Source organism: Callospermophilus lateralis, chromosome 11 (assembly GCF_048772815.1).
Source record: "Callospermophilus lateralis isolate mCalLat2 chromosome 11, mCalLat2.hap1, whole genome shotgun sequence".
NCBI classification, from domain to species: Eukaryota; Metazoa; Chordata; class Mammalia; order Rodentia; family Sciuridae; genus Callospermophilus; species Callospermophilus lateralis.
Window position 1 is genome coordinate 33,953,570 of NC_135315.1, and position 18,462 is coordinate 33,972,031.

Sequence of the window (18,462 nt, forward strand, 5' to 3'; positions counted from 1 at the left end):
GCCTTAAGTTAAAAAGAGATTTTTTTTCTTTTTGTACAGTTTGTAACCCATTAGTAGACTGTGAAATCAATTTAAATATGTAATGATTGGCCAATTAAAAAAAAGGAAATAGAATATGTATTCTGTGGAATGTGTATTATTTTATGAACGTTTGTTTCCATGCAGATATGGGTATGTGTTTTATCTGTTTTAGATGGAACATAAGTTTATACAACATGTGGATATATGCAAATGTGTGTTCTGGGTCACAATGTGAAATGTATTACTTGGGTTAGGTGGAAAAAAATTTGAGAAACATTGGAAAACACTCCAACACACAATTATTTTCTTCTTCTTCTTCTTCTTTTTTTTTGGAGGTATCAAGGATGAAATCTAGGTGCTCAGCCCTTAACCACTGAGCCATATCCCCAGCCCATCTTCTTTTTAGTTTTGAGACAGGATCTCACTAAGTTGCTGAGGCTGGCCTTAATTTGCCATCCTCCTGTCTCAGTCTCCAGAGTCAATGGGATTATATGCGTGGGCCACTGCGACACCATTAGTTCTTTTCTTGCAGTGCTGCTTTTGTAAATTGAAAGTCAAACCTTTAGAGATTATCCCTCTGTCAATTAGAAAGTACACTGTACTTTATCTTTGTAAAATACTTTGGTTTGGGCCAGGTGTGGTGGCACACATCTGTAATTCCAGCGACTCAGGAATCTGAGGCAGGAGGATCTCATGTTTGAGGCTAGCTTCAGCAACTCAGCCCTAAGACATTTAGGGAGATCCTGTCTCAAAATAGAAAACATGAAAATAAAAGGGGGCTGAGGATGTGGCTCAGTCGTTGAGCGCCCCTGGGTTTAATCCCTGGTACCAAACCAAACCAAACTTTTGTTTCCATCTCCTAGCAAAATACCTGGTAAATAGAAGGTGCCAAATATATGCTGACTAAACGAAGAACAAGAAATAGTTTGAAATAAATACTGAAGATACATAGATTAGTGGATACCTTCTAGGTGATCAGACATCTTTTGAAAAGTTGTTCAAAGCTTTGGATCTTCTTTGCAGGCACCAACAATTTTGAACAGGAGTCCCAGAGAATTCCTGAAATTTTACCCACCTTCCCGCAAGGACCTAAGGAAACTAAATTTATCCAAAAGGCGTTTTTTCCTTTGACTCCTGGGTGTGTGAGGTCGAAGAATGTAAGGCTTAGGGTTAGATTACTTTTCAAATTCTCCTACAAATCCTTGGATTTTATAATTTTGGTGCTGGGTAGGCACAGCCTCTGGTAGAGTTCGGTTGCGGTCCAAGAAGAGGAGGAATAACTTTAACATTTACACGGTGTGTCATCTGAATACCAGGATAATCCTGTGATAACGAAACTGAAGCTCCTAGGGGCTTGGAGATTTATCTGAATGGGCCCAGAGGGTAGGTCCTGAAAACACAAACTGGAGAAACCTTCAGAAGTGTACCTGGGCAGGGCAAGTAGGGTGGAGGAAGGGGCGGGCCCGCGCACGCGCACGCGCACCGCTGCGTCGACGCCGACGTCTCTGGGTTTCCTTTTGCTGCCACCCTTCTTCTCAGTTCTGTACGGTGGCCGGCGGGAGCCAGACGCTGGGGATGAATGAAGGTGCTGGGTGCAGGTTGAAAAAAGCTCCTCTGCTTTTCCCTCTCTCCAGGCTCGATTCTGCCTTTGTGCGGTGTCCCCATCCTGTCCCCATCTTATCGACGACTCGGTTGGTCCCAGCGTCTAAGTTCTTGGTGCCCGAATCGACTCGGGCACAGCTAGAGTTTTGGGGATCCGGATTATCGCTAGGCCCAACTTCGGACCGCGCTCTAGATTTCTGCCGAGTCCCGCCTCTAGGACGCGGAATTCGAGTGGGGTCCCTTGAGACTGGAGGGTAGATTTTAAGGTACGAAGCGTCGGCTTCTCAGATCTCAGCGCGTTCCCAGGTCTTTGTCGGCAGCCGGTCAGACTTTTTTTCAGCCTGAGGGACTTGTTGGTTCTCGTTGTCCCTGGAGTAAGACCTGTAAACGCTGGTTCTTGGAGCCTCTGCTCCATCAGCCCACCCTTCTACTAAAAGACCAGCTGCTCCTGCTTGAAAGCAAAGCAACGTTTCTTCCCATGGCTCTTTCCTCCCACGGTTCTGCTAGTTGGTCGGTCTTAAGAGAGGACGGCTTTGGCTACCTGCTCGGTCGGTGGCCCCCTCTCCCTTTTTTAGTGTCTTTGATTACTTCTGAAGATACACAACTGCCAGAGTGGCACTCGTCTTTCTCTCTTAGCTAATTGCACCCGCACAAACATCTGCTTTTTTTTACCCAGTAACGCAGGAGACATAGGATAGTGTTGTGGTCTTCAGAACCTTAACTCTGACATTATTTTTGGCCAATGAGGAGATTGGCCAGTGTTTCCATGTCCTGTAGTGTGGGAAATAGAAGCCCAACAATTCCTTACACCTGTTGGTTAGGCGGGTGATGCTGCAAAAGTATGGCTATGGCCATTCATTTACTTTCATTCACGTTTTGTGGATCTCATGTGACTGGTCTGTTGAAGAAAAGAAAGCCTTGAAATGGTGTATAATATATGAGGGTTCAACTTCGGGATTTCGCGATTAACTACTAATACTACTTTGGATCTGTAACTTAATTCTCTGGACTTTATATACTTCTTTGTAAAACAAGAGTATTAGAGCAGAAGACTCCTAAGGCTGGAAAAGACATTGGTATATTCTTGTTTACTTTTTCATTTTCCAGATGGCAGTAGAAGGTAGGGATACAGGGAAAGCTGGTCTTGGAACATTGCCAGGAACATTGCCAACATAGAGACCTATTAATGATCTATCACATTTTTCAGGTTTTTAAAAAGAGGAGTGTACATACATGTGGAAATTATAGCTCTACTTTTTATTAATTAATTAATTTATTTTTAATCATTAGGATCAACAGTGATAATGACTGAGTGCACAAGCCTTCAGTTTGTCAGCCCTTTTGCTTTTGAGGCAATGCAGAAGGTGGATGTTGTTCGCTTGGCATCTTTAAGTGATCCAGAATTAAGACTTCTGCTGCCCTGCTTGGTGCGGATGGCACTTTGTGCTCCTGCTGACCAGAGCCAAAGCTGGGCTCAGGATAAAAAACTTATCCTTCGCCTTCTCTCTGGAGTGGAAGCTGTCAACTCCATTGTTGCATTGTTGTCTGTGGATTTTCATGCTTTAGAACAAGATGCCAGCAAAGAACAACAGCTTAGGTATGTTGTATAATATATGGATTGGGATTTATTTGAATGTTCCAAAGAGTAGAACATCAAAAATTTTCAGAGCAGAGAGAAAAACAAGAATGTAAATTTTGGAGAGTATTTTATTTAGGTCTTTTCTATTTATAGTTAAAATTGTAGGAACTTGTGAGTTCTGTATTATAAAATCTTGCTTTGTGTTTAGGGTAAACTGATTAGTAATTCTTGGTGGGAAGTGGGTATGATAGCTTCCACTAGATTAGAATGGTTTATAGTAATCACTTGGGAGGTGTTTAACATCACATTGATATCTAAAGATTCTGGGCTGATATTATAACCTTCCCTACCCATTGTGAATCCGGAAATAAGCCAGTGTTATTAAGGGAAGTGAGTGTTAACTATGAGTTGTTTGGCAGTCTTTACATACCTTGTGAATTTCTGAAATATATGCGCAAACTAGTATTTCAGAAGTAATAGTGAATATTTAAAGTGTATAATTCATAGGGTATTTTAGTAATAGATAATTTTATGCAATTATTTCCATGTCATTGTTCCTATAATAGTTGTTTTATATGTTTGTACTTCATTAGGCATAAACTTGGAGGAGGCAGTGGAGAGAGCATCCTGGTATCACAACTTCAACATGGACTAACATTAGAATTTGAACATAGTGATTCACCTCGTCGATTGCGTCTTGTGCTTAGTGAACTGTTGGCCATTATGAACAAGGTGCTTAATTTTTAACCATAGCTCAAAGTATTCATGATTTAAAGTCTGTATACCAGAAAAGTAGACAAAAATGGAGGCAAGAAAGCAGGCATTATGGTATTTCTATTTGATATGTTTTCCTTTCAACGACTGAAAGGAGATTAAAAGCATGCCTTAAAGACTTTATCTAGTTTTTTTTTTTTTCCCACTTATGCCCATTCTGCATCTTCTATCATAGGGATTGCTCGCCCCCCCCCCCCCATGGAATCCATATAAGGGCTTGACATTTAGAAAGGAACTGATCTCAAAATTTATAAAAATAGCGAGTTTGGTAGTACCTTTAGAGATGGAATTTGCCTCATATAATGTAGTGAAATATAACTGAAAAAATTGTGTAATTCATTTAGGTACTAGATCAAATATGTCATGATACTGAGTAAGGAGTACAAAACTAAGTTGGATGTAGGGTGATTGATTGGTTAGCCTCACTAGATGATTTAATTGCTATACTAAAGAGTTAAAGTTCTTCTTGAAGAAAAATTATATATTACTTTGTCATGGACTTCTGGGTAATTATGGTTAAATGAAACTTTGAATTTAAATGTTCTAAATTTTCTGGAATCTGTGAAGAACTAAATTGGGTTTTCATATTAAAATGATATATGAGATTAGACCCAAGGTTTCAGAAGCAAAATTATTTACTATTGAAATTTCGGGGTCAGTAAATTTTTTGTAAATACAGTATAGTTTTAAAATTATGGATAAAAAAAAAATTTCAGTTCTGTTTTTAAAGAGGATACTGTTGTGTGTGCATGGGGTTGGGGTAGTTAGTTTTATTTCTTATTTTTCATAGTTGGGATTGAACCCAAGGGTGTTGATCTACATCCCCAGTCTTTTTTTGATTTTTATTTTGAGACAGGGTCTCACTAAATTTCTGAGGCTGGCCTACAACTTGGGATCATCTTGCCTCAGCCTTCCAAGTCACTGGGATTACAGGTGTGTGCCACCATGTCTAGCTTTTTTTTTTTTTTTTTTTAAAGAGAGAGACAGAGAGAGAGAGAGAGACAGACAGACAGACAGAGAATTTTAATATTTATTTTTTAGTTATCGGCGAACACAATATCTTTGTATGTGGTGCTGAGGATCGAACCTGGGCCGCACGCATGCCAGGCGAGTGCGCTACCGCTTGAGCCACATCCCCAGCCCCATGTCTAGCTTTTTAGCTAGTTTTAGATAAAAGTTTTTAAGGTTATATTACAAATCATTCAAAAATTTTTTCTATCACAAGTAATTCTTTCTTTCCCACTATACTGATCTTCTTTAATTTCAACCCAAACTTTTCTGCATCTTTTTTTTTTTTCCTTTTGGTGGTACTGGAGATTGAACTCAGTGACTCTACATCCCAGCCTTTTTATTTGTTTTATTTTTTAGAATTGAACATGAATTTATATTGTTTAAATGCTGTTTTAAGTTTACAGATATTTTGTTGTTGTACTGGGGATTGAATCTAGGGGTGCTTTTCAACTTCCTACACTGCAAGCCCCTTTAAATTTTTTTTTTTTTTTTTCAATTTTGAGACAGGATTTTATTAAATTGCACAGGCTTGCCTCCTTCTACCTCAGCTGCCAGAGTAGCTGGGATTACAGATGTGCACCACTATGCTTGGCTCAGTTTTTGACTTTGTTTTTTATTTTTTTAAGACATTGATTATGTTTTTACTTTATTCATTTATTTATATGTGGTGCTGAGAATCGAACCCAGTGCCTCACACATACTAGGCAAGTGCTCTACCACTAAGCCACAACCCCAGCCCAGTTTTTTACTTTCTTAAGCTTCATTTTATATGAATAGCATGCCTAGATAATTTCTTTGCCTTAGTCTTTAATTTCGGATAACTCCAAATATGTATATAGAAATCAGTGCTTGAGATTAATGTTACCATGTCTGAATAGTAATTGTGGCTCAAAATGGTTGAAATTAACCAATATTGTATATCCTGTTACAGTATATTAGTAACATATTAAGAGATATATTTTGTGAGCTCAACCAGTAATTATAAAAATAGTCAGGGATTTCATTTATTGTCTGATATTAATACAGTTATTATTGTTTCTTTTTTTTAAAGGTGTCTGAATCCAATGGAGAATTTTTTTTCAAGTCTTCTGAGCTTTTTGAGAGTCCAGTCTATTTGGAGGAAGCTGCAGATGTACTTTGTATTTTACAAGCAGGTATTGTATTGAGTACAAAGATACATTTCAGATATAGTTTCTTGTTGAATGATACTATTTAACTTCTTGGGGTGGAATGTTGTTATTTTAGGGATCATCTACTAAAAAGATGCCTGAAAAGTTTAAGATAAGAGTGACTAGTAGGCTGGGTGCAGTGGCTTATATATGTAATTACAATGACTTACGAGGCTGAGAAAGGAGTATGGCAAGTTTGGGGCCAGCCTCAGTAACTTAGTGAGGCCCTAACAACCTACGAAAACCCTGAGTTTAAAAATAAAAAGGGCTGGGGATGTAGCTCGCCTCTAGGTTCATTTCCCTAGTACATAAATAAATAAGACTAGTGGTAGAACAATCATTAAGTGAGTTATTTTATTTCTACAGTATGGAATATTATGCACACATTAAGATGGTTTATTTGGTTTAATGATTTTACTGCTTCTTAATGATTTTGGAAAATGTTTATAGTATGTTAAATAAAAAAGCAAAGGGCAGAGTAGTAAATAAAATATAGTCCCAGTGTTGTTCAAATTTAAGACAAAAACAGTATTCATGGGAGGAATTTAAATAAAATATTTAATGTTAACGTAGAGTAATGGATTAGAGCTAATTTTAATTTTTTTTTACCTTTTTGTATTTTCCAGATTTTTTATAATATGTATGTATGATATAAAATAAAAATGAAAACATAAAAATGCAAAGAATTTTGTGAAAATTTCTTTTTAAACCAACATTATTCAATGAAACTTTCTGCAGTACTCTATATTGTGCTATTCAATTAGTAGCCATTAGCCATGTGTGACTGTGGGTTATTTGAAATCTAGCAGTGTGACTGAGGAAATGAACTACTTTAAATATCATTTAATTTAAATTTAACTATTCATGTGTGGCTAATAGCTATCCTACTGAACAGCTCAGCTCTAGACTATGAAAAATAAGTATTTTAGTTGCATTTTGGTAGCAATTTTGAAATATCAAAAGACATTTATGTTTAACATAATGAAATATCTTATTTAATAGTGCTATTGATTTTGTTTTCTTATAGAGCTCCCTTCCCTGCTTCCTATAGTTGATGTAGCTGAAGCCTTACTACATGTTAGAAATGGTGCTTGGTTCTTGTGTCTCTTGGTGGCCAATGTTCCTGATAGTTTTAATGAAGGTAAATATAATTTAAAAATGGAATATTGAAAACATTTGGTTGGGCATGTATAGGTGTTGCGATGGGCAAAAGGTGCAACTTACACAGTCGAGGGGGAGAAATAAAGAATGTCCATGTGCTTTTGCCCTTTTCAATGCTTTATTCACTCAAATCACTCAATACAATTTTACTCTATAAGTTCTTTTATTTTTTTTAATTGTTGGTAGACCTTTATTTTATTTACTTATTTATATGTGGTGCTGAGAATCAAACCCAGTGCCTCACACATGCTAGGCAAGTGCTTTACTGTTGAGCTGCAACTCCAGTCCCACTCTTCAGTTTTCGGTGGACACAACGTCTTCATTTTATTTTATGTGGTGCTGAGGATCGAACCCAGCGCCCTGCGCATGCCAGACAAGCACGTTACCGCTTGAGCCATATCCCCAGCTCTCTATAGGTTCTTAATCAAGAAAACAACAATCCTTAATACTAGGCACTACAGTGGTCAGAATCAATTCATAGCAAACAATTCTAGATTAATTAATTCACAGCAAACATTTCTAGATTAATTAATTCTAAACACTGCAAACCTACTTAATCATGACAGGATAATGACAGACATTCCCTTTGTGTGCTAAGTTCAAGTGTCAGATCAAAAGTTGCAAGCCTTAGTCCAGCAGATACGAACTCACTCAGGCTGCCATGATCAGGTTAGGAACCAAGGGAGGCTTCTGCTGGGGTGGAGCTGACGGCAGGTTGAGGAGAGGATGGCTGGGAGAAGTTGCGGCTCTCACCAGGTTCAAGATGTAGCTGTAGAATTTGAGAGCAGTGAGGACAACACTGAGGTTCAGGTAGAAGAATTGGAGTGTCAATCTAGGTCCTCATTAGGATCTCAGCATGAGGGCATCATTGTTGGCTGGCTAAATGTCTGTTCACTTGCTGTATTATTTATACCAAATTTTGGGGCTTTACTCCCTTTCAGTCCTTATCAGCTGCCACCAAATTTCTTTCTTTTTTTTTTTTTTTTCAAAGAGAGAGTGAGAGAGAGAGAATTTTTAATATTTATTTTTTAGTTATCGGCGGACACAACATCTTTGTATGTGGTGCTGAGGATCGAACCCAGGCCGCACGCATGCCAGGCGAGCGCGCTACCGCTTGAGCCACATCCCCAGCCCCTGCCACCAGATTTCTAAGTGACATCATTTATCTTGGAGTTAAAACATCTTATCCCCACCCACTGATCTTTTCACCAGTTTTTTAGGATGGGGGAAGTAACTTGTTTGTGCCTGAGGGCCACACTGGTGGGCTCCATTAGGCAAGCCTGGTGAGACTATAGGTTTCAAGCTGGAGTTTTTAAAATGGATTTGCTTAGGCTCAGGCCTAAGGCCATCCTCTAGGATCTTTTTTTTTTTTTTTTTTTTTTGAGGTGGGTGGGGGGTCTCTCTTTGTTACCACAGCAGGTCCCTAGTAGCTCTAGTATCTGGCTAGGACTATAGTCATACACCACTGTGCTCAGCTAGGACCTAATTTTCTTTCTTTCTTTTCTTTTCTTTTTTTTTATTTTAGTTCTAGGAAGAGATATTTTATGGAATTCTATTTCAGTTTTTTTCATTTTGTTTTAAATATATTTTTTTATTTGTAGATGGAAACAATACCTTTATTTTATTTGTTTATTTTTATGTGGTGCTAGGGATCGAATCAAGTGCCTCACACATGCTAGACAAGCGCTCTACCACTGAGCCACAACCCCAGCCCCATCAGATTTTATCTTTTGAAAGTTTTTAGTGAGTATTCATTATAGATATGCCAAGCTCAGGAATTTCAAAATTGTATTGACATTGCAAATTTAAGTATAGTGAATATTTAGCCCTAATTTTTTTTCTTTTTGCCATTATACCCCAATGTTATACCAGTAAAATATGTCAGACAACTAGAAGATGTGATCTCTATGCTTGAGGGAGCAAAGAGGAGATATCTCCAGTACAGTCAAAGAGCAAAATGAGATATGTCATCAGAAATATCAACAGTCAGACCATTTTTTTTTTAAGCTTTATAACTGACAGTTTGCCAAAAGTACTGGGTATAAATTTAGAAAAATCAATGAAGAAATTTCACCTTTCTTTTAAAGTACTAATAACTGAAGATTGTTATTTGGGTCTGAGTGATATAAAAGTAAAAACAACTTTTGTTAAGCAAGGTGATCTGTGAATTGTAATTTTTCCAGGGAGGAAAAGTACTGGATCTAGGGAAAAGTACTGCATCTAGGGTTATAATTCCTGACTTTGTCTGTTTGCTCCTTGTGTGATATCCACTTAGATACTTCTTTTCAGCTGGGCATTGTAATCCCAGTGATTTGGAAGGCAAGACAGGAGGATGGCAAATTCAAGGCCAGACTCAGCAATTTAGTAAGGCCCTGTCTCAAAAAGAATAGGCTGGGGATGTTATAGCTTAGTGGTTAATTGCTCCTGAGTCATTCCCTGTGTGTGTGTATATAAAATTTAAAGCAACATTAAAAAAAAATTCTTCTGTTTGCGTGGCATGGTGGTGTACATCTGTAATCCCAGTGATTTGATAAGCAAGTTTATCAAACAGGAGGATTGCAAGTTTGAGGCAGCCTCAACAACTTAGCAAGGCCCTAAGCAATTTAGTGAGACCCTGTCTTAAAAAATTAAAAGGACTGGTGTGAAAAACATCTTAAAATAATAGAGATTCTTAAATATTTAGTTTGTAGAGGCCTGATAAAAAATGGAGAACGACAAGATGAAGAAAGTCTTGGAGGAAGGCGCAGGACAGATGCCTTACGATTCTTATGTAAAATGAATCCTTCTCAGGCCCTGAAGGTCCGAGGCATGGTGGTAAGAGACCCTATTGTTTTATGAATTAAAGCACTTTATATTAGGACAATATCAAGTCCTTAAGATAGTTTTAGAATCTTATAGAGGTTGCAGATTTTAATTACATACTGGATGTGTTATCTTCCTCTCTGGGTTTTTATGTTTTGTCTTATTTTTTCTCTAAACTTAGATGCTTTAGACTTTGAAACATTCTGGCTCTTTTCCTTTTAATATTGTGTTTGTTTTCTTTGCTGTGTTAGGTGGAGGAATGTCACTTGCCAGGCCTTGGGGTGGCTTTAACATTGGATCACACTAAAAACGAAGCTTGTGAAGATGGAGTGAGTGACTTGGTTTGTTTTGTTAGTGGTTTGCTTCTTGGAACAAATGCGAAAGTCCGGACATGGTTTGGAACTTTTATCCGAAATGGACAGCAGGTGAGATTATATATCCCTGTAGGCTAAGGATTAGGATATTTTGGCAGTTACTAAAAGGGGAAGAAGAAACATGTTTAGGAAGATGTTATTAGAATAATGGTTCTTTTTTAAAAAAAGTTTTTTAATAGTTGTAGGTGGACAGAATGCCTTTGTTTTATTTGTTTATTTTTATGTGGTGCTGAGGTTTGAACCCAGTGCTTCACTCGTGCAAGGCAAGCTCTCTGCCACTGAGCTGCCCCAGCCCAGAATAGTGGTTCTTAAACTTAATTTCAGAGACTTTCTCAGCTTTTAAGGAATGCTTGAGGATATGAAAGAACTTTTGTTTATGTAATTTTTATCTTTTTATATTTCTCATGTTAGAAATTAACAGTAGCCTGGTGTGGTGGTGCATGCCTGTAATAACTTGAAAGGAGGCTGAGGTAGGAGAATTGCAAGTTTCAGGCAACCTTAAGACTTAGTGAGACCCTGTCTCCAAAAAAAAAGTGTTTGGGACCTGTGGATGTAGTTCAGTAGTAGAATGCTCCTGGAGGACTGTGAGTTCAAAGCCAATCCAAGCAATGGTGAGGTGCTTAGCAACTCAATGAGACCCTGTCTCTCAATAAAATACAAAATAGGACTGGAATGTGGCTCAGGGGTTAAGGGCCCCTGAGTTCAATCCCTAGTACCAAAAAAGAAGAATGCTCCTGGGTCTAATTTCTAGTACTGGAAGAGGGGAAAAATTAAAGCCAAAATTTTTTTGAAGTATGTATTTAATTTATTAAAAATAGTAATAATAGGGCTAGAGCTGTAGCTCAGTGGCAGAGTGCTTGTCTTGTACATGTGAGGCACTGGGTTCGATCCTCAGCACCACATAAAAATAAATAAAATGAAGGCATGCTGTCCAACTACAAAAAAAAAAAAAAAATAGCAATAGTACCAGTATGAAATATGAACATAGTATCTTTTTAGTGGAAAATATATTTTCCTAAATAAAAAATTTTGTGAGTAGTGATATTATTTAATATAGAGATTTTTTCAAATCTTTTCAATGTGGTTTAATAGAAACCTTTGGAAAAATTCATTGTATACTTATGAGAATAGTCTAAAAAAAAGGCATTGTCTTAGTGTTACTAAAGGAAATATTTTTTGCCTTTCTGGGACCTCCTGAAAGCATCTTGGAAATCACCAGGATTGTGGATCAACTCATGACAACTGTTGTATAGGATCGTCTAAAGAAATTATATTCTATAATTTTAATGTTTTTTTTTTTTTTTTGTGTATGTATGTAGTGATAAAAGATACATAACATAAAGTTTACCATTTAATCTTTTATTTTTTTGTGTGGTAGTCGAGATCCCCAGAACTCAAATGCTAGGCACACATTTTACAACTGAGCTAAATGCCACATGCCAGCCCTTTTTTTTTTTTAATTTATTTTTTTAGTTATAGTTGGACAAATAATACTTTTATTTTATTTATTTATATGTGGTTCTTTTATTTTATTTATTTGTATGTGGTGCCGAGGATTGAACCGAGGGCCTCACATGTGCTAAGCGAGTACTTTACTGCTGAGCCCCAACCCCAGCCCATGCCAGCCCTTTTTGGATTTTTGTTTTGAGATAGGGTCTTTTAAAAAATTTCTTTTGGAGACGGAGTCTTGCCAAATTGCTTAGGGCCTTATTAAATTGTTGGGGCTGAATCTTCCTGCCTTAGTTGATTACTCTGACCCCAGTAGCTGGGATTACAGGCATGTATCACCACATCTGGCCCATATTAATAATTTTTAAGCATACAGGTCAGTGGCATTAAAATATTTACAGTGTTTTTAATTATCCCAAACAGAAACTGTACTCATTATATATACCCATTAAACTTCCCATTCCTCCTCTCCCTTGCAAATCCCTAGTAACCTTTATTCTACTTTCTGTCTGAATTAATTTACCTGTTCTAGATAACTTTTGATTGGAATCAAATAATATCTTTCTTTTTTTTTACCCCCCTGTGGTCGTGGGGATTAAACCCAGGGGTCCTTATCCACTGAGCTGCATTCCCAGCCCTTTTTTTCATATTTGATGCTAATATGAAAAATTGGAAATTTGACTCCAATATGAAAAAAAGGAGCACTTGGCTCTTTTTTAGTTTAGAACTGCTTGCATATTTATTATCTTTGTTCATTCATTTTCTTAACAGACATTGAGTGCTTCCTGCATGTTAGACATAGTGTTAGGCCCTACAGGGTAAAAAATGACTTGAGACAACATTCTTGCCAGAAGAACTGTAGTAATTATAGACTTGTAGACTGTTAATTATAACAGCTCTGTAAGATTAATATTAATCAAATATTCGCTTTCTTGTTAGTAAGGGAATTGTAGTTCAGAGAGGTTAACTAATGTATCTAATGTATATAATTATCTAATTATAGTACTAGGGTTTAAACTCAAGATCTTTTGTCTCCAAAATCTGATTGTTTTATACTGTGGTACATTATGATTTTGAAACTATCATTTAAATAATATTCTACAACTTTAGTTATCATTATTTAGTCTTTCCTCTGCAACCAATCCAAATCAGCGTGTGAGTAGTCTTCAGACAAACCAGTGGATTTTTAGTTTGCTTGGCTTGTTAAAATGAGATTCTGAAGTTATGACAACCTTCTCACATGCATCAATTTCAAGTGTTTAAATAGGGAGATCTGGGGCCTTCATACTTGCCTAGCATGTGTAAAGCCTTGGGTTTGATCCCTAGTACCACACACACACAAACACACACACACGCACACAAAAAAAAAAAAAAAAGGAGGGGGAGAGGCAGATCTGTTTGAGACTCTTCTAATTTAGTAAATGCTTCATGCCTTCTTTTTTTCTTGGTTCATATTTCTTACAGAGAAAAAGAGAGACCAGCAGTTCTGTCCTTTGGCAAATGAGGAGGCAGCTTCTTCTGGAGTTGATGGGCATTCTTCCCACAGTAAGAAGTACCCGAATTGTGGAAGAAGCTGATGTGGAAATGGAGCCCAATGTGTCTGTGTATTCAGGACTGAAAGAAGAGCATGTTGTGAAAGCCAGCGCACTCTTACGTCTGTACTGTGCTTTGATGGGGATCGCTGGACTCAAGTATTCAATACTTTGATATTTTCCCTTTTTTGTCATTTTACTTTCTTATTTCTAATCCCAAGAAAGTGAACCAAAGGCTTTTATTTTGAGGATTTAGATTTCATTCAGCTCCTGTAGTAGCTGGCATATATCAAGATTAAAGTTCTTGTGCCAAGCATTTCTATACAGGGATGTATGTATCTATTTTGGTCAGATTGCAAGTAGAATTATGTAAATATGGGAAGGCTCAGAGCAGTTTGTCAATTTCGAATTACATTGTAAAGGAAAACTAATTTCACCACAGCTCAACGAGATCACTGAATGAGAGATCTTTAACCTGATCCATGCAGCTAAAGTGAATCTCTCATATATTTCCTTTTGTAACTGAGGTCATAAATTCTTTAAAATTGATATGATGCACAAGATTTTTTAGTCAGTATTATGAAACCTTTAGAATTTGTCCCTGTTAATATGTATGGTTCTTAATTTATGTGTCTGATATATGTGAATTTCAGTTACCACAATTTAGTTAAAAAATGCTATTTCCTCAATATGGTTCACATGTCACTTATCACAGTACATTATTAACTTAATAATTACATAAAGTATAAATTTTACTGTGAGCTCTTCAGGATCCATTTCACTATGTAAATAACGAATGCATCATGATCAGCATTTCATTTGAGTGTCTGTTGGTGACTGAGCCCAACACATCTGTTATTCATTTCACACAGCCAAATAGGTATTACATTGCTTCCTCTTCTCCCAGTAATAATATAGTATGACATTTTACAAAAACAGATAAGCAAAAGAGGGAATTAGCCAATAAAGGTAAAATGTAGTAAAGAAAAAAATGTTACAGGGAAAAGTTTAGGAAAGTAGCTTACTGAGAGAATGTTGACACTGGCACCATTTTCGAGATCCTAGATTTGCATCCAGAGGAACAGAGTGAAGGAGCACATTTAGACAAATGAGGAAAGTCATTGTTTTAAAGTGATGACAGTGTTCCAGAGTATGTGATGCTAGCAAACTTCTTTATACTTAAAGGAACTTTCATTTCAGACCCGAAGGTACAAAGGATGAAATGTTGGAAGATGATCCAAACCTAGAAGGCATTATGACACTTCACCAAGTCATAGAAAAGATACTCATTTTGTATTACAAACTGTGCAATGAAAAGAAGATGGCAGGACTGGAGTTGTAGCTCAGTGGTAGACATGTGATCCTTTGCCTCAGCCTCCCGAGTTGCTGGGCTTATAGGCATGTGTCACCAGGCCTTACCTAATTATTCTTTGTGTGTGTGTGTGTGGTGCTGGGGATTGTGCATGCAAGGCAGGCACTGTGCCAACTGAGCTATATTCCCAGCCCCCACCTAATTATTCTTGATAAGGATTTTACAAAAAGATAAAACACTTGAATGTTTCTAATGTTTTCAGTTACAGTCATATATATATATATATTAGTTTTACTTTTTCTCCTCATTTCTATATTTACTATAGCTGACAGTTAAGTTTTGACAAATCTTAAAACTCTTAATGTAATTATAATTTTCATTATTGCCTATTAAGATCGTGTTGCATGGTTTTAGCTTGCACATTCATTTTTATGTTCCCATACTACTGGGTAAAATAAGGCATGCTTTGTGTTTGTGTCTTAGGAAAAACACTAAGTGTATTTTTTTAATTTGATTTTTTAATTTTTTCTTTTTAGTTATACATAACAGAATATATTTAGACATATCATACATACATGGAGTATAATTTCCCATTCTTGTGGTTGTACATGATGTGGAGTTATACTGGTTGTGTATTCATTTATGAACATAAGAAAGTTAATTCTGATTCATTTTACTACCTTGTCTTTCCCATTCCATCCCCTTCCCCATATTCCCCCCACTTATCTCCCCAGCCTATTGTGAGTAAGCATTTGTATATCAGAGAGATAAATATATTCAGCCTTTGTTTTTTTGGGATTGGCTTATTTCACTTAGCATGATAGTCTCCAGTTCTAGTCATTTACTGGCAAATGCCATAATTTCATTGTTTTTTATGGCTGAGTAATATTCCATTGTGTATATGTACCACATTTTCTTTATCCATTCATCTGTTGAAGGGCACCTAGGTTGGTTCAATAGCTTAGCTATTGTGAATTGAGGTGCTTGAACATTGATGAGGCTGGTCACTCTAGTATGCTGAGTATATACCAAAGTATATCCTCTTTAAATCCTTTGAGTATATACCAAAGAGTGGATAACTGTGTCAAATGGTGGTTCCATTCTAAGTTTTCTGAGGAGTCTCCATACTGCTTTCCAATGTATTTTCTTCTTCTTTTTAAAAAATATATATGTATATAGATTTTTTTAGTTGTTGATGGACCTTTAATTTTATTCATTTATTTCTGTGTGGTGCTGAGGATTGAACCCAGTGCCTCACACGTGGTAGAGCACTTACTTCTTCAGTGTGTGTGTGGCCCTGTGTATTGTCAGCAGTACTACAAAAGCAAAACAAACAAACAAACAAAAAAACAAGTTTTGCTTTTGACAACTTAAGATGTTAAAGATTTTATAGTGAGGTATTATTATAAAGTTAAAAAGTTTTATCTGAATGGTTAAAATGTTGGCAAGTTCATTTTTTTTTTCCTGGTCTTCCCTCAACTAAGAAAAGTAAAGTCAATCATTTATTTCTTTTTAGACCAACTGAAGAAGAAGCTGAGCAATTACTGCAGTTGATGACCAGCCGACCTCCTGCTACACCGGCTGGGGTTCGATTTGTTTCCCTTTCCTTTTGTATGCTACTGGCCTTTTCAACACTTGTCAGGTACCTCACTGGTGGCTGTCTTTTCTCAACATCTGCTTTTATTAACTTATTCAAAATACAAAGAGGTTGGCGATATAGCTTAGTGGCAGAATTCTTGCCTAGCATTCGTGCATAGAGCCCTGGTTTTGATGCCTAGTTCCTCTGAAAATGGAAAAAAAAGGGAAAAACAAAACAAAAACACATGAATAGTATTAAATTAAAATTGACCTACACAGGGACAGTACAAAAGTTGACCTATATGGACAATTGTAGTATCTAAATACAAGGGTATCTTTAGCATCTACTATATGTCATTCATTTTATCAGTTCTTATGAATGTTGTTTAAAGGAATAAGGACAGTTCTTCAGTGCTGAGCGTGGTGTTGCATTCCTTTAATCCTGGTGACTCAGGAGGCTGCGGCACGAGGATTGCAAGTTTGAGAACAGCTTCAGCAACTTAGGGAGCCCTAAGCAACTTAGCCAGACCCTGTCTCAAAATAAAAAATTAAAAGGGCTGTGACTGTGGCTCAGTATTTAAGCACCCCTAGGCTTCAGTTGCTGGTACCAGAAATAACAAACAATCAAACAAATAAATAAAATAAAAATTGGTCTACAAAATTTGCAAAGACTAGCCAGATACAATGGCACTTGCCTATAAACTCTGGTACTCTGTAGGCTAAGGAGGAGAATTGCAAGTTTGAAGCTGGCCTTGGTAATTTAGCAAGACCCTGTCTCAAAAATAAAAGAAGGTTTGGAGATGTAGCTCAGTGGTAAAGCACCTCTGGGTTCAATCTTCAATATCTGGGTGGGGCAGAATAAAAAGATTTGTTAAGAGTGTAGCAGTCCTGATTCCCCTCCTCATTGTTTTCCCTTCCCTCAAGGTAATGGCTTTCCGTTGTTTTAGCTTGTTTTGGGTTTTATTAGTACATTGTTAATAACAGTTTTGTGTTTGATGTATGTTTATTTTTTTGTTTTAGGTTTTTTTTTGTTGTTGTTGTTGAGTTCATTCTATCAAGCATGAGAAATTAGTTCTCTTTATTCTAGAATGAGTTTCCTAGCCAGTTGTGGTGGCATTACATGTGTGATCCCAGTGGCTTGGGAGGCTAAGGCAGGAAGATTATAAGTTCAAAGCCAGCCTCAGCAACTTAGTGAGACCCTGTCTCAAAATAAGAAATAAAAAGAGCTGGGATGTGGCTCAGTGGTTAAGTGCCCCTGGGTTCAATCCCTTCTACCCAAAAAAAAAAGTTCCTTTTCTTCTCTGTCCTAAATGTATTCATATACTCTTTTCTACCCTTTCATTCTCCCCAGAGGTATAATGGTATATGGTTTTGATTACGTCAATCTAGTGTTGTTTATATTATAATGATGGTATAAGCACTACTGAGAGCTCAGCAATGTAGTAGATGATTTCTTTTCCTCTAAAAGTTCTTTGTTTTACATTAATAAATTTCCTTTTTATTTTTGTTTTCATTGTACTTGGTGTTCTGTGTACTGTTAATGCAACCTCAAACTTTCTGCAATCTAAATCTTTTCTCAAGTTGTTCTCACCTATGAGATAGTCTATTAGTTTAATCATTTTCAGAAATCTTACCTAGAGGTGCTAGGATTGTGGCTTAGTGGTAGAGCGTTCACCTAATACATGTGAGGCACTGGGTTTGATCCTCAGCCCCACATAAAAAAATAAATAAGTAAAATAAAGTACAAAAAGAAAAAGAAATCTCATCTAGAGCGTTTGGACCAACCTGAACTGGTTCCTTGCTTAATGGTGATACAGAATTGTACCCAGCTGTCATCTAAGAATTGCTCTTTATCATTATTTTGAGAGTTTGCCTCTTCTTTCCTTTGTAACACCTCCTGTTTCCTGCATTTCATGTCATCATCTTTTCATTTGCTTCCTCAATGCTTTTTTAGAAAACAAGCACATGGGAGTTAAATTCTTTTGAGACTAGTGATTTCTGAAAATGCCTTTATTCTACTCTGATGTTTGATTGCTAATTTGTTGGTGTATAGACTTCTAAGTTGGAAATAATTCTAAGTTGGATCGAACCTGGGCCA

At 36.9% G+C, this 18,462-nt stretch overlaps 1 protein-coding gene across 3 annotated transcripts in view; it reads left to right on the top strand.

The window, feature by feature from the left end:
* The first annotated feature begins 1,542 nt into the window (after positions 1-1,542).
* Positions 1,543-18,462, top strand: part of Ints2 (integrator complex subunit 2) — a 50,825-nt gene continuing 33,905 nt past the window's right edge. For 2 of the 3 annotated variants that reach the window (XM_076869304.1, XM_076869306.1), the window contains exons 1-9: positions 1,543-1,619; positions 2,914-3,220; positions 3,796-3,934; positions 6,039-6,141; positions 7,184-7,297; positions 10,001-10,131; positions 10,371-10,544; positions 13,407-13,633; positions 16,303-16,428. In XM_076869304.1, the coding sequence (XP_076725419.1) occupies positions 1,601-1,619; positions 2,914-3,220; positions 3,796-3,934; positions 6,039-6,141; positions 7,184-7,297; positions 10,001-10,131; positions 10,371-10,544; positions 13,407-13,633; positions 16,303-16,428 (1,340 nt within the window). In that variant the 5' untranslated portion in view covers positions 1,543-1,600. Of the gene's footprint in view, positions 1,890-2,913; positions 3,221-3,795; positions 3,935-6,038; positions 6,142-7,183; positions 7,298-10,000; positions 10,132-10,370; positions 10,545-13,406; positions 13,634-16,302; positions 16,429-18,462 lie in introns of all 3 variants that reach the window. The other variant, XM_076869305.1, reaches the window with a different exon arrangement.